The 14,094-nt window shown below is 40.2% G+C and overlaps 1 protein-coding gene and 1 non-coding gene across 4 annotated transcripts; one reads left to right on the top strand and one right to left on the bottom strand.

The window, feature by feature from the left end:
* The first annotated feature begins 489 nt into the window (after positions 1 to 489).
* Positions 490 to 12,717, top strand: atg9a (ATG9 autophagy related 9 homolog A (S. cerevisiae)). 3 transcript variants are annotated; one of them, XM_066665633.1, is made up of 17 exons: positions 490 to 1,086; positions 1,488 to 1,623; positions 3,152 to 3,273; positions 3,523 to 3,566; positions 3,641 to 3,705; positions 3,901 to 4,050; positions 4,635 to 4,776; positions 4,893 to 5,641; positions 5,748 to 5,901; positions 7,301 to 7,480; positions 7,593 to 7,832; positions 8,265 to 8,503; positions 8,648 to 8,765; positions 9,083 to 9,287; positions 10,504 to 10,637; positions 10,782 to 10,837; positions 10,982 to 12,717. In XM_066665633.1, the coding sequence occupies exons 3-16, from the start codon at positions 3,171 to 3,173 to the stop codon at positions 10,788 to 10,790; spliced, it is 2,532 nt and encodes an 843-aa protein (XP_066521730.1). In that variant the 5' UTR covers positions 490 to 1,086; positions 1,488 to 1,623; positions 3,152 to 3,170; the 3' UTR covers positions 10,791 to 10,837; positions 10,982 to 12,717. The 3 variants fall into 3 exon arrangements, 2 of the variants coding, with proteins under 2 accessions (XP_066521730.1, XP_066521729.1); XR_010801935.1 differs by having other exon boundaries at positions 491 to 1,086; positions 10,782 to 10,850; XM_066665632.1 differs by having other exon boundaries at positions 491 to 1,086; positions 10,782 to 12,717.
* Positions 12,718 to 13,052: 335 nt separating this feature from the next.
* On the bottom strand, positions 13,053 to 13,125 carry trnak-uuu (transfer RNA lysine (anticodon UUU)). Its single transcript has one exon. It is a non-coding gene; the product is annotated as a tRNA-Lys (tRNA).
* Positions 13,126 to 14,094: the final 969 nt, after the last annotated feature.

Here is a 14,094-nt window from a genome sequence, read left to right as displayed (position 1 = left end):
TGGGTCTCAGTCTTGAAGAGTACTGTGCGTTCTCCCTGTGTCTGCGCAGGAGTCCTCCATGTGCTCCACTTGTGTCCCACAATCCAAAAACACTTTCAAAGGTGGATAGACTGTGTAAATTTTGGGTTTGTGAGTGTGTGTTACCTTGTGATGGACTGGAATCCTGTCCAGGCTTGTGTTCTTGCCTTGTGCCCAGTTATTTCGGGCACAAGGACCCACCGTGACCTTGAACTGTATGAACGTTATAGAAAACAAATAAACGAATTAAATCCCAAACATCTTTTATTATGGTTGGCCACAAGAGGGCAGTCTTTATTAAAGGACCAAGCACAGATGAGGGCACACAGCTTTATATTACAATTTTCATAGCACTCAACCAATCCCACAATGCATCGAAATAAGTTGTAAACTAATAAGGTACCTTAGCTGATAGCAGATAACTTGAATTAAGTTCCCTAATGTATAATGTAGGGAATAGTGAGTAGGAGGCAATTTAAAACACAGACATAGTCTCAGATGGATAAAATCAGTCAGCAAGGGTTTCTTATGTCATAAATTAAAGAACAAATTCTGTCAACTTTTGGGGCAGGTCTTATGAGCTGTGAGTGGCGGAGGGATGCATGGATATAGAGGCAAAGACTCCTTAAATATTTATGGATCCGTGCCTGTTTTAAGGTTTTAAGACTTGTATTTTTGTTGTTGATAATAACATCTGAATAATTTTGATGAACAGTTTAGCTGATGTTATTATTTGCTGACCCATAAGCACAGAGAGAGAGAGAGAGAGAGATTATATAAACTATAGTTCAACCCATGCTTATGAAGGGTCATACATGCTTATAATAGACACACACCATGTTGTTTGTCCTCTGTCGCAGGTAGCCTCTCCCTCGAACGCCATTGGCTCTCCTCACTGTCCAACAAGAGGAGATCGCATGTGATTGGCCAAGGCTCAGGAGAAGGTCGCTATCGCGTTGTCAGAACCGAAACCAAAATAACATGAGCGAAATGGAGAGGCCAGTGTGAATGTAAATATTCTGTAAAATCTGATGTTTATCCGCCATTGGACTGCACTTCTGGGTGGAGGTGAGCGTATGAACCTCCTTGAGCCTCCTCAGCGCTGTGGGCTGTTGTTGTTGTTGTTGTCTTGCGGTTTGACGGGCCTGTTTTTTCTGTCCTTTTACCTGTGTTAACGAGTCTGAATGAGGCTTTTATTTCACTCGTTACTCGAATTTTCCGTTCCTCCTTAATTAGTGGAGCAGTTTCATTCTCGTTTAAGGTAGAATGGAGCATTGAAACAATTGTATAAATCGTCATTTGTCGTTAATGAGGCGGTTGGTGGGAGTCGATACGAATCACAAATGTTAGCTAACCTTATATTTCATATTCATTTTTAATCCCGTTTGAACGTTTCTTACCACGACTAACATATCGGCTTTTCTTTAAATAAAAAACTGTTGACACAAAGGCTAATTTTCTTCCTTCAGAAAGAGCACAGTGGCCGGGTTTAGTTTCCTGAACTACGCTCGAGCTGTGGCTGCAGATTATTCAACGGTTGAAGGAGGATAATGTCGGAGAGGAAATGTGGGAATGCAGTTTGAGGGTGTGTCGCTACATTATATGGTAAGGTTCCGTAACAAAACCCTTATTCTCTCACCATTAATGCTATTTTTATATTATATTCATCGCCATAACACTGCAATACAGTCACAGCGCATGAATCATTTCATCATTTCAGTTTAGGCCACTGTTTCGCAATGGTACATCCCGAAAATTCCCAGACGTGTTTTCCTCACAGCTGTTATTCATAAGCCTGTGAATATAGCCCATGGATAACAACGTATTTTTAACTTGCATTGGATATATCACTGCTTATTTCACTGAGCCATTCCTTTCACATATCTAGTGTTTTATTGTTGTTCTCCACTGAGGCACAGATTAGACGTCTGTGGGGGTTAAAACCTAGTGTTTACATTTCTTCAATCAAACATGCTTTTAGTTATTGGCCCTTTGTGACAGATTTATGTAAATTATCACTGCTCTGATTGGCTGCTGTATTCAAAAACCAGTCTAGAATTAAACAGGCCTTGTTTTTTAAAGTCCTTTTCCTGGTAGTGAGTTTAACCCCCAAAATCTAATCTTTGTGCTTCATAATGTAGACGTTATTTCCAAGGAAAATGACTTTAAAATGGCTTAGGTCTAATTAATTGACCCGAGGAGGATAGGTCATCTCTTGTGAGCCTTGGTTCCTCCCAAGGTTTCTTCCTTAGCTGAGGGAGTTTTTCCTTGCCACTGTCACCCTTGGCTTGCTCACCTGGGGATTTTTTTTTTACATCTTTTACATTCTTTACATTTTTACATTTCATGTCAAATCTTTCTTAATTATACACTTTCATCTGTTTCCTTTTGTGCAGAACTTTTCATTTGCAGTTAGTATCCACCTCCATGTTGTCTTGCCCTGTCAAAGATCTCCTGCAGCTTAAAAGTTCTGCCTCACAGGTTGACAGGATTGGTAACTTTGGTTTATGATGTCAGAAATCCTGGCGGTCTGAATTTGCCTGTTTGAGGAAAAAATTTGATTTTGACTGGAAACTTAGATTTTAAGTGGAAACAATGTGGCAAAAGTGTTTATAAACTGGTTTTCGTTTAATTACAAAAAGCAATGAATGAAAAGCTATCAGCTTAGTTCTTATATAGACTGTATGGGCTGGTACACTTTCCAATATGGACAAAAATTTTAACATTTCATTATATAGACTCCTTAAAGTTCATTAATTTTATTCATACATCTTCTTTTCTGCTTGTCAATTTCAGGGTCGCGGTACTCCTTAAAGTAGCCCTATTAAATGCTAGTTGTGTTTTCCTTTTGGTTTTGCCGTAAACGTACAGACCCTTTCAGTTTCTTTTTGACTCTATTCTATTTTACCCTCACGTTTCTGAAGGCCCTTTTTGTAGTTTCACTTGCTGTCACCAAGTGCTTCTCAGCTGTGGTTCTATATATATATATATATATATATATATATATATATATATATATATTAGTTGAATTTCTATAGCTCTGTTAAAAGAAAGAAGAATAAAATTGTGCCATGTAGGATCAGAAATGATAGCTATTTAACCTACTATGACTATTTATTTCTCTTATGTCCAGCCAATAGAGAAGTGGCAGCATGGCCCACTTTGACACAGAGTACCAGCGCCTGGAGGCCTCTTACAGCGACTCCCCTCCAGGCGAGGAAAACCTGCTGGTCCATGTACCTGAGGGGTCCAAATGTAAGCAAACAGGTCACACGATTTCACATCTGGACCTCAAAGTTTGATATTATATTTTATTTATTTTAAGTAATTAATTGCATATGAACCACATAGGGCAGAGGACACACCTGTGTAAATATTGATGAGGCAACAAGTAATCATCTGCTCGTTAGGTTAGATATTAAACGATACGGAATGTATGCAAGCTTTCAGATTGATGTGCTTTGTTGCTGTTGTCTAATATATGTTTTTGCCCTTTCTCTTCAGCTCAATGGCACCACATAGAAAACCTGGATCTCTTCTTCCAAAGAATATCCTTTTGGCATCAGATTTAATTATTAGTAAACACTGTCATCAGGCCCTGATTTTCTTTAACTTCTGCTACGTCTATAATCTTCATCAGAAGAATGGTTTCACTTGCATGCTTCTGGGAGAAATCTTTGAGCTTGTGTAAGTATATTCAGATGGAAATACTACCTGCAAACTTAATCTTATGTAAGAAGTGAGCATTAAAACTCATTCTGTAAGATGTGATCACCACATCCTGTGGAGGTGTTCAAAGCATATCCCCTTTATGACTTGAAACCATGAGAATATGCATTCTTTAATTTGACTGTAAACGCATGGCTCTGATTTTCATTACAGGCAACTGGTGTTTGTTGTGGCGTTCACAGTGTTTTTGGCCAACTGTGTAGACTATGACATCCTCTTTGCCAACAAATCTGTCAATCATACTGACTCTTCTAAGGTGACCCTTCCTGATGCCTTTCTTCAAGTAGATGTATGTAGTGCTCGGTAAGTCATTAAAGGGACCTTCTGACCTAAAATCAGGATTTAATATGCTATATCTGGTGTTGTGCAATATACTGTAAGGCAGAAACATAGCCCTCAGCCTCGCTGGTTTGACAGAATTCACAATGTTGTATTTGTATTGTATTACAAATACTAAGCATGCCGAACACAAACATGTCTTACAACCAGTAAACACCCCATTTACTGTAATAACGAAACTGCTGTGTAGCCACAGATGTTGAGCTTCATAAAAATAGACATAATGTTTGGCTTCCTAGCAGTTTTTACTAATATTAACATTAATGAGTCCCTCTGCATTCACCACCTTGTTTAAAAACCTTTCTTAGAGCCTGTCATCATATATTTGGTCCACAACAGTTATATATTTTCAAAAGTTCCTGTAAACCAGAAAAAGCCATTCTAGAAACTGCTGTGTTGCCACTGTAGGACACAAGCAGTGATGTTCACAATCTGTCATTTTGGACAGATTGGCTCTTTAAGTAAGTAAAACTGTATTCATGTTGTTTCCATGTGATATTCCTAAAGATTTTCTGTGATACAAATGTTCTTTTTCTTTGATCTTCTAGGATCCGTGATAATGTCTTCGTTATTTTCATCCTGGTTATATCAGGAATCTTCTGGCTCCATCGGCTTGTGAAATTTATCTACAATGTCTGCTGCTACTGGGAGATCCGATCATTCTACATCAATGCACTGAAAATGTCAATGGTGAGTACACAGGATGCTGTTTGATGCATTTGTTTGTAAGCAGCATTTTACAGCATGTGTATACCAAAGTTTTGGTCTTCCAACTGGTGCATTGAACTATTCCCTTTAATTCGCAGGCAGACCTCCCTTACTTCACGTGGCAAGAAGTGCAGGCACGGATCATTGAGATTCAGAAAGAACATCAGATCTGCATCCACAAGAAGGAGCTGACTGAGCTGGATATCTACCATCGAATTCTGCGCTTTAAGAACTACATGGTGGCCATGGTGAACAAGTCCCTGTTACCCATCCGTTTCCACTTACCGTTTTTAGGCGACTCTGTCTTCTACACCCGGGGTCTGAAGTACAACTTTGAGCTAATCTTCTTCTGGGGCCCTGGCTCTCTCTTTGAGAACGAGTGGAGTCTGAAATCAGAATACAAACGTGGAGGAAACCGATTAGAACTGGCAGACCGCTTGAGCTCAAGGATCTTGTGGATCGGTATTGCTAACCTGCTTCTTTGTCCAGTCATTCTAATCTGGCAGATCCTCTACGCTTTCTTCAGCTACACAGAGGTGATCAAACGTGAACCTGGCAGTTTGGGAGCACGCTGCTGGTCTCTGTATGGACGTTGCTATCTGCGACACTTCAATGAGCTTGACCATGAGATGATGTCACGTCTCAGCAAGGGGTACAAGGCCTCCTCCAAGTACATGAACTGCTTCATGTCTCCACTTCTTACTGTGGTGGCCAAGAATGTGGCTTTTTTTGCTGGCTCTATATTAGCTGTCCTCATTGCTTTGACCATCTATGATGAGGACGTGCTGGCTGTGGAGCATGTCCTCAGCAGCATCACACTCTTGGGAGTGTGCATTACAATCTGCAGGTATGTGCTCTATATCTGATTTTGTAGAAGAATACAGTACTGATTTTCACGAGGGGTATTGGTACTTATTGTTATGCAATGCATCTCTGTGTTTGTGTTGCAACAGGTCTTTTATTCCTGATAAACATATGGTGTTTTGCCCAGAACAACTTCTCAAAGTGATCCTAGCACACATCCACTACATGCCAGACCACTGGCAAGGCAATGCCCATCGTTATGAGACCAGAGATGAGTTTGCTCAGCTCTTCCAATACAAAGCTGTAAGTTGTTGTCTAGTAGCTGCTCAGAAAAACTATTTTCTGTTCTTTTTGTTAATTTCTGTCATAGAATTATGCATACCTTAAGATTACATACAAACATGCTGAAACAATCACACACTGCCAACTTTCCCCAAATTTCCATAGTATCTTCTTAAGTAAATCAATAGTTAACAGTTAGAAATGTATATATTTGAGATATGGTGGAGGCGGCAAGGTGGTGCAGCAGGTAGTGTCGCAGTCACACAGCTCCAGGGGTGTGTTCTCCCTGTGTCTGCGTGGGTTTCCTCCGGGTGCTCCGGTTTCCTCCCACAGTCCAAAAACACACGTTGTTAGGTGGATTGGCGACTCCAGAGTGTCCGTAGGTGTGAGTGAATGTGTGTGTGTGTCTGTGTTACCCTGTGAAGGACTGGCCTCCAGGGTGTATTCCCGCCTTGCGCCCAATGATTCCAGGTAGGCTCTGGACCCACCGTGACCCTGAATTGGATAAGCGCTTACAGATAATGAATGAATGAATGATATGGTGGAGTAATGACATACTGAGTAGAAAACAAAGTCACACAACATTTGTGGCCCTGTGAAAATCTTGCATTATGGTTTGCCCTCTTCAAGAGACAAATCAGTGACCGCCCACACGCCCATTGTAGGCGAAAGATGACATTTAGGTGAAAGCGAGTGTTAATATATTCCCCCACTGAAAAAACACGTTCTTCAGCTGAAAAGGCCTCTGATGAAGAATGAGAAAAGGCAAGAATCAAAATGTGACTAACTCTTTCAGGAATGTGAACCAAGAACATTACTCTGAACTGGCGTTTCTTCTCCTTGATGTGTAAATAACCTGATGGGCTCTGCTCCCGGCTTTATGCTTGCTTCACCCAGTGCTGTGTGGTGTGCTGACAGACTGGGAGAGTGGATAGGGAGAGCAGTGGTACTGCTTGGCTCTGATAGCAGACTAACTGCCTGATTCCATCACTGATTTCTCCTGTGTTCTGCAACTGGAGGAGCCTGCTTCTTATATAATAATATTTAATGTCTGTTTTCATGAGTGATTGGACAAAGTAGGCAAGATTAAGTTGGCTGAATTATATTCGCCATTACCAATGTTATGAGCTCCTTGTGTACCATTCTGAAACCACAAAGGAAGGGGTGAAGTATATATGAAGTTTAATATGAAGCGTTTGTTTTGATCTGAGATGCTGATGCTCTAGTGCAACATCTGGTGGCAGAATGTCAGATATAGCACCTGTTTTAAATGAATTCAGAGCAGCATAATTTTCTTGATGAAAATTGATTTGAATTAGATTTAAATGGTAATATTTAATGGTAATGGTGCAAGGACCCCTATCACCCCACCCCTACACGTGAAGTGCTCAGTCTTGTTCTCCATCTCCCTTTGTGGCAGGTGTTTATTCTGGAGGAGCTTTTGAGTCCTGTCATCACGCCCTTCATCCTCATTTTCTGCTTGAGGCGCAAATCTCTGGAGATTATTGATTTCTTCAGGAATTTCACTGTAGAGGTGGTGGGAGTGGGAGACACCTGTTCGTTTGCTCAGATGGACGTTCGTCAGCATGGCCATCCAGCGGTGAGGGCATTGTTAAACCTAACAGCTATTATTATTATTATTTTTATTTGTATTCAAGGTTCTCCGACTTTGAATTTGACTGGAATGCAAAATTCTGATTTGTCCATTCTAGTGGATGTCTGCAGGGAAAACGGAGGCTTCTATCTATCAACAAGCAGAAGATGGTAAAACTGAGCTGTCACTCATGCACTTTGCCATCACTAATCCTCAATGGCAACCGCCAAGAGAGAGCACCCACTTCATCAGCCAGCTAAAAGAGAAAGTGCACCGGGAGGCCACTGGGGGTCAGCAGGGGACTACAGCAGAAAATCAGGCTTTCACTTCTACCCACTCTCTACAGTCAGAGTCTGAGGTAAGTCTAGTCCACAGATGAATGAAGTGCACGAGAAGGATGTGCCCATTCTGAGTCATGGGTTTGTCCACATCCCCAAATCATTTTAGAATTTGTATCATGTAAATGTTTTTATGATGCCACTATGTGTATGACCGTAACATTTATTATAAGGGAAATTCCCCTGAAAAAATATCTGTGAATTTAAAAAGGAAACTACTGTATAATTAAAATATGCACCACACTAGAGAAGCACTACTTCAGCGAGCGGTGATAGGAACCAGAATTCCTTAATGTTAAATTCCCTCATTATTCAGAAGCTATGAAAAACGAAATAATGCAGAATTTGTTTGGAATTTGCCTGAGAAATCTCAGCTCACACTTAAAAAAAAAAAGAAGCCCAAAAAAACATTAAATCAAGTTTTTATTTTTTGTTTTTTTTTTTAAATCTAGCCTCGAAGTCTCATTGCTAACCTCCTGGCTGGACCCCCATCCTTAGCCTCTCTGCACTTGGGTCGAGAGGGCTCCATAATCAATCATCTGTCAATCGGTGTAAGTGAGGGAGCATCCGCCTTGCGTTCTCTCTCTCCCCTCAGTACTAGCCTGCACCTGAGGGGCAGTTTCCCCTCCTCCAGACTGCCCCGACCTGACCACCCGGCTGTGGCAGCAGGACGAGCAATGGCAGGCTCAGGGTATGAGTTCTATGATTTGGTCTTTGTCTTAATGTAGTTGTTGATCTCTTTTCATTTTGATTGAAGGTGCCTGTCCGACATATCCCATGTCAACCCTAAGTAATCATCTGAATAATTACTGTGTTTTTTTTCTCAATCGACCAGGACTGATGCCCGCACTGTCAGTTCAGGCAGCAGTGCTTGGGAAGGTCAGCTGACCAGCATGGTCCTATCAGAATATGCCTCAACAGAGATGAGCATTCATGCCCTCTACATGCATGAGGTAAACAGTTCAAGGATTTTTGGAAGAAAAGTGCTATATATTTAATACTTACTAAATAACTAATTAGTAACTAATCAACACAAAACACATTATTCGAGAGTCAGTTAACAGCTAATGGATGGTATGACATGATAGTGATAGTGTAGGGGGAAGAGTTTGTTGGGTAGTGTAGAGCGAATAGTGTAGGATGTCTATGTAGGTGTTTTTTGTGCCTTATTGTATATTTATGATTAACTGTCACCAAGACAATTTTTCCTGTGTAATCTAAGTTTGCGCATCCTATTATTCTGACTGCTTTCCTGTGCTGTGATGTTCAGATGCATAAGCAGCAGTCTCGTGGAGAGCTGTCAAGGCACACATGGCACAGACAGGAGAGTGATGAGAGCAGTGAGAGTGTCCACGACGATGTGGAAGCAGTCCGCAATCTCCCTCGCTCCAGCACCTTCCCCTTCTCCACCACTCCCAACCAGGAGGGGGCAGCATTCCAAAGCAGCAGCCAGCGACGCTATGGGGGAACTACAGGTAACAGCACCACTTATAAGCCTTAACTACAGGGTGGGCCATTTATATGGATACACCTTAATAAAATGGGAATGTGTTCAAAGTGCTGCCCATTGTGTTGGATTGTCAATGCAATCCTCTTCACACACTAATAGCAACACCGCAGGAGAAATGCTAGCACAGGCTTCCTGTATCCGTAGTTTCAGGTGCTGCACATCTCGTACCTTGACAGCATAGATAATTGCCTTCAGATGACCCCAAAGATAAAAGTCTAAGGGGGTCAGATCGGGAGACCTTGGGGGCCATTCAACTGGCCCACGACGACCAATCCACTTTCCAGGAAACTGTTCATCTAGGAATGCTCGGACCTGACACCCATAATGTGGTGGTGCACCATCTTGCTGGAAAATCTCCGGGAACGTGCCAGCTTCAGTGCATAAAGAGGAAAAGACATCATCATGTAGCAATTTCGCATATCCAGTGGCCTTGAGGTTTCCATTGATGAAGAATGGCCCCACTATCTTTGTACCCCATATACCACACCATACCATCAAGATGTGCAGCACCTGAAACTACGGATACTGGAAGCCTGTGCTAGCATTTCTCCTGCGGTATTGCTATCAGTGTGTGAAGAGTGAGAGAAGAAGGTTGCATTGACAATCAAACACAATGGGCAGCACTTTGAACACATTTTATAAGTGGTCAGAAACTTGTAAATAACTCATGAAAGAATAAAGTTAAAGTAAAACCATTACTGCATAAAGCACACCATTGTATTTCCTGTGAAATTCCCAATAAGTTTGATGTGTCACATGACCCTCTTCCCATTGAAAAAACAAAAGTTGGATCCAAAATGTCTGACTTCAAAATGGCCACCATGGTCACCACCCATCTTGAAAAGTTTCCCCCCTCCCATATACTAATGTGCCACAAACAGGAAGTTAATATCACCAACCATTCCCATTTTATTAAGGTGTATCCATATAAATGGCCCACTCTGTATAAGGAACAAACTAAATAAGAGAATACATAATTATTACTGATTCAAGGCTTGTGTGTCACCTATTGCTTTGGTCAGGATAACACTAAAGCCACTGCTCCGTCTTAAAGAGATGTCCTGTGGCCCTCAGTATACATTCAATGCTTACTTGCACATTATCGACATGCATAGAATGGTAAAGGTAAATGCTTAAGGGATTCATTCAAAGCTGTAAAACTCAGCATGTTTATTTTGCAGACTCTTTGTGTGGGGGTCCACGGGTTCAGAGGACAGCCCGGATGGCGATGGGTGGCTGGTCCGAAGAACCACACACAGGCCGTCATCATGACCCTGTACCAGAGGAAGATGAGTTGCCTCCACGCATCCATAAGGTAAGTGTGTTTACCTTTATTTACCTATTATTTAAGTAAGGATAGTGTCTTAAAAAAATAAATAACATGTTTATATATAAATAATATCTTGTAATGACATGTTTTTGACTGTGCATCATTTTTATTTATTTTTTTTTCTGCAAGGTGCCATAATGGGAGAATATTCAGCAGTGCACCTTTGGAGGACTCCTAAGAGAAATGTACTTCAAAAATGTAAAAAATAAAAAAATATTTATTCACCCTTGACAGCACTGACGTTTAAGACAGCTTTACCACCCTGCAATATCAGCTGACAATAGGAAATCCATGGAATGTGTTCTCATCCATTTTCCCTTACTCCATAGGTAAAGAACTCATCATCATTGTCTTCATCACTATTTTTATCATTGTTGGGCAAAAGACATCAAGAGGCATAACTTTTTCAATGCCATTTTTGAAGGACAGGTGACTTTTGTGAGGGTGTTATGAATTATCTTGGTTGGATAATGGAAAATATATTTTGCTTGTATCATTTTCATGCAGTTAAGATTTTTGTATCTGGGTGAAGGAAAATGTATGTTTTAGTTTTTACTAAATTGCCCGGTGTTAACTCAGATTAGTCAGAGACGATAAATTGTTTCTCTTCCTTTCTATTGATTATAGAAAGTGATGACTCTTAAAATGAACCTGCATACGAATATTGGATTACAAAATCTGTGGGTTCAGATACGTATTGTGACTACTAATCATTAGACTAAAGTGTGTTTTTATGCAAGTACTTTGCCAGAGAGCCAGGTTATGTTATAGCTGAGTGCAGCTTGAGGGGGAAAAAAAAACCACTGAAACTTACTGAAGCATGGAGCCAATGACACCGCACTCTGACATGCATGCTCTGTACTTTTCTACAATTTGCACAAATACGAAACAAGAATGCACTTTAACTTTTTAGAATCCAAAGGATGTTTCAGATTTCATATCACTTTCCTTTTTGTATAAACATGTTTTGTGCCTACGTTTGTGTAGCTAAACCCTTGCTTATGTCAGGAGAAATTTGATTTTGAAGTCTGAAGCTCAGGAGATTCAGGTGGAGAGGAAAGCATAGAAGGGATGCTACATGGGCCTACACCGTCTGCTGATTCGGCTCGAAACATTATAAATCACAGTTCATTGTGCCATAGCGATAGTTCTAATAGTGGTTTACAAAAGTCTTAAAGGGGCATTCTGGTCAAAATGAAACATGAAAATGTAGCAACATCTGTTGTATAATGCGTACTAGCCTCTTACAGTAGTGCCACATTAGTCTCAAATAAATTTACCAACTTAAAGACTGTTGTTGGCCGTGACCACACAGGGCTGCATCGTGATGCTCCTGGTAAAAGTTGTGGAAATATGTGCTTAAAGCTACGTAGTTAAAGTGAGCTACATTATTTGAGCCAAATGCTACAAACTATAGATAAAATATTACTGTGACTTAGTATCCTGTTTATAGGGCTCTCTCCATCCAAAGAGACAGAGGCCTGGTGTATGAGCAAAATAATACCTGGTAACATATGCCTTCCTGTAACACAGCTCTTCTGTCATAAATGTACAGTCTAGATAATGGACAACACTTTTTTCCAGCCTGTTTTGAGGAGAAACAGCAGGTGGAGCTCTGGCCACATCCTTTCTCTGTTCCTGCTGAGGAATGAAGAGAAGTTCAGATAGAAGAAAGTATAGTTTTATAATGTAAAACTTTTTTTTTTTGGGCTCTCTTTACCATTTATTCATCTCCACAGTGTTTCTTTAATACACAATGTGTACAGAAGGTTTTCTCATATCACTGACCCCATGGTTGAAGCCCCTGTGCGTAAATAGAACAAGCTCCAGGATGCACCCGATGCGTGAAGCTCAACCTCTTTGCTGTTTTACATGTTAACACGATTCTACAGTTGGACAAGTGCACTGTAAAAAGGCTTCTCTGAACCAGTCTTATCAAATTAAAAACTATACATGTGCATCTTAATACTTGTTTTGTTTAATTTTACTTTTGGCCTTTTTATAGACTGTGTTGTATATTTAAATTTTGTACAGATGTAAATTCATCATTAAAGTATTTAATAATTTGCGCATTTAAAACTGTGTAGAGAAACATTTTTTTTTTGGTTCCTGATGTGTTTGTGGCATGTCCATGTGGTTGTAGAGATGTTTGTGTATATAACATTTTATTTTATTTTTGTGGCAAAACAAACTAATAGGTGGCAAGTTCCAGGTTTTAAAATAATGTGTGAACTGTGTCAAGGTTTATTTTTTTCCTTTTTGGCAGTGCAGAAGGCTCCGTTAATTCCTTAAACGTGTTTTAGTACTTTAGTAAACAACTACAAAAGAACAGACAATTGCATTACTGTGAAAAGTAAAGCTAATGTTATTACGCGGGAAAAAAAATGTTTAAAAGAGCATCGCCCGAACAGGGACTTGAACCCTGGACCCTCAGATTAAAAGTCTGATGCTCTACCGACTGAGCTATCCGGGCTCTGACAGAAACGGACGACGGTGCCCTTTAGAGAAAAACAAAATGGCTACATTTAGTAGCTTCTAAATAGTAGCTGCTACGCGTCTTACACAAATTTACGGTGAATTCAACGTTGTAGTGAAATAATAATCTTGTGCTTGTACGGCGGACGTTAATTAAAGGTTAATAAACCCAGAAAGAACTAATACGCTTATTGAAATCTGACTTCTCATATTCACTTAACCTTACAAAACGAAGTAACGGTCATTTTACCTCAAATGGTGGATCAACCGCACAAATAACACCCCTCTAATTATCACACAATTCGATTTTAACAAGGAATTTCCAGATTCAACATTAAAGTGTAGTTACTGAACGATAATGTTAAGTTTACGTTCACTATTTAAGGTGGAACGTTAAAATTGGACAAACAGTCTTACATATAAGCCAACTTCAGTCTAGTCGGTAGAGCCACACAAACAAACGCTCTATTCAATTCATAAACAGTGAATAACTAGCTCTACATTTCTGTTTGGCCTGAATCTCACTAAAACTACAAAACCCGACAGTTCACATTTTAAACTACGGGACGACAAAGAATCAAAACCCTTTCTTATTTTTCTCTAGGGTGCCAAATTATTTCTTCACTTACAGCAGTTTATAAGGAAGCTCTGAAGGGCAAGGTGAAATATGAAGTTAAAACTATGTTTCTGAGACTAAGCTCCACATTTATTTTTTCTGCCTGTGAAACACCAAAAACAGGTTTAAAATAATGTCTAGAATCGCCTGTACAATTTTAGCCATCAAAAGCATTACATTTTTTTCCTACTTGCGAGGTGCGCCTGGGTGGTATTGTAAAAAGGTCTTTAGGTATACACCAGTTTCGAGACCAGCCAGTGGATTCATTTTTTTCCACCCTCATACGTCGCCAAAACAGGAGGAAAACCTTTTTGGAGAAGCTAGGGACTAATTAGCATGCTGTGCCAGCTT

Source organism: Hoplias malabaricus, chromosome 3 (genome assembly GCF_029633855.1).
Source record: "Hoplias malabaricus isolate fHopMal1 chromosome 3, fHopMal1.hap1, whole genome shotgun sequence".
Classification (NCBI taxonomy): domain Eukaryota; kingdom Metazoa; phylum Chordata; class Actinopteri; order Characiformes; family Erythrinidae; genus Hoplias; species Hoplias malabaricus.
This window is presented reverse-complemented; position numbering and strand designations above follow the sequence as displayed.

Bases quoted from the DNA above. Each gene is read 5' to 3' on its own strand.
- atg9a (XM_066665633.1), top strand. From the start codon at position 3,171: ATGGCCCACTTTGACACAGAGTACCAGCGCCTGGAGGCCTCTTACAGC. The intron at 3,274-3,522 runs GTAAGCAAACAG...CTTTCTCTTCAG, and splicing joins TGTACCTGAGGGGTCCAAAT to CTCAATGGCACCACATAGAA. The intron at 4,051-4,634 runs GTAAGTCATTAA...TTGATCTTCTAG, and splicing joins GTAGATGTATGTAGTGCTCG to GATCCGTGATAATGTCTTCG.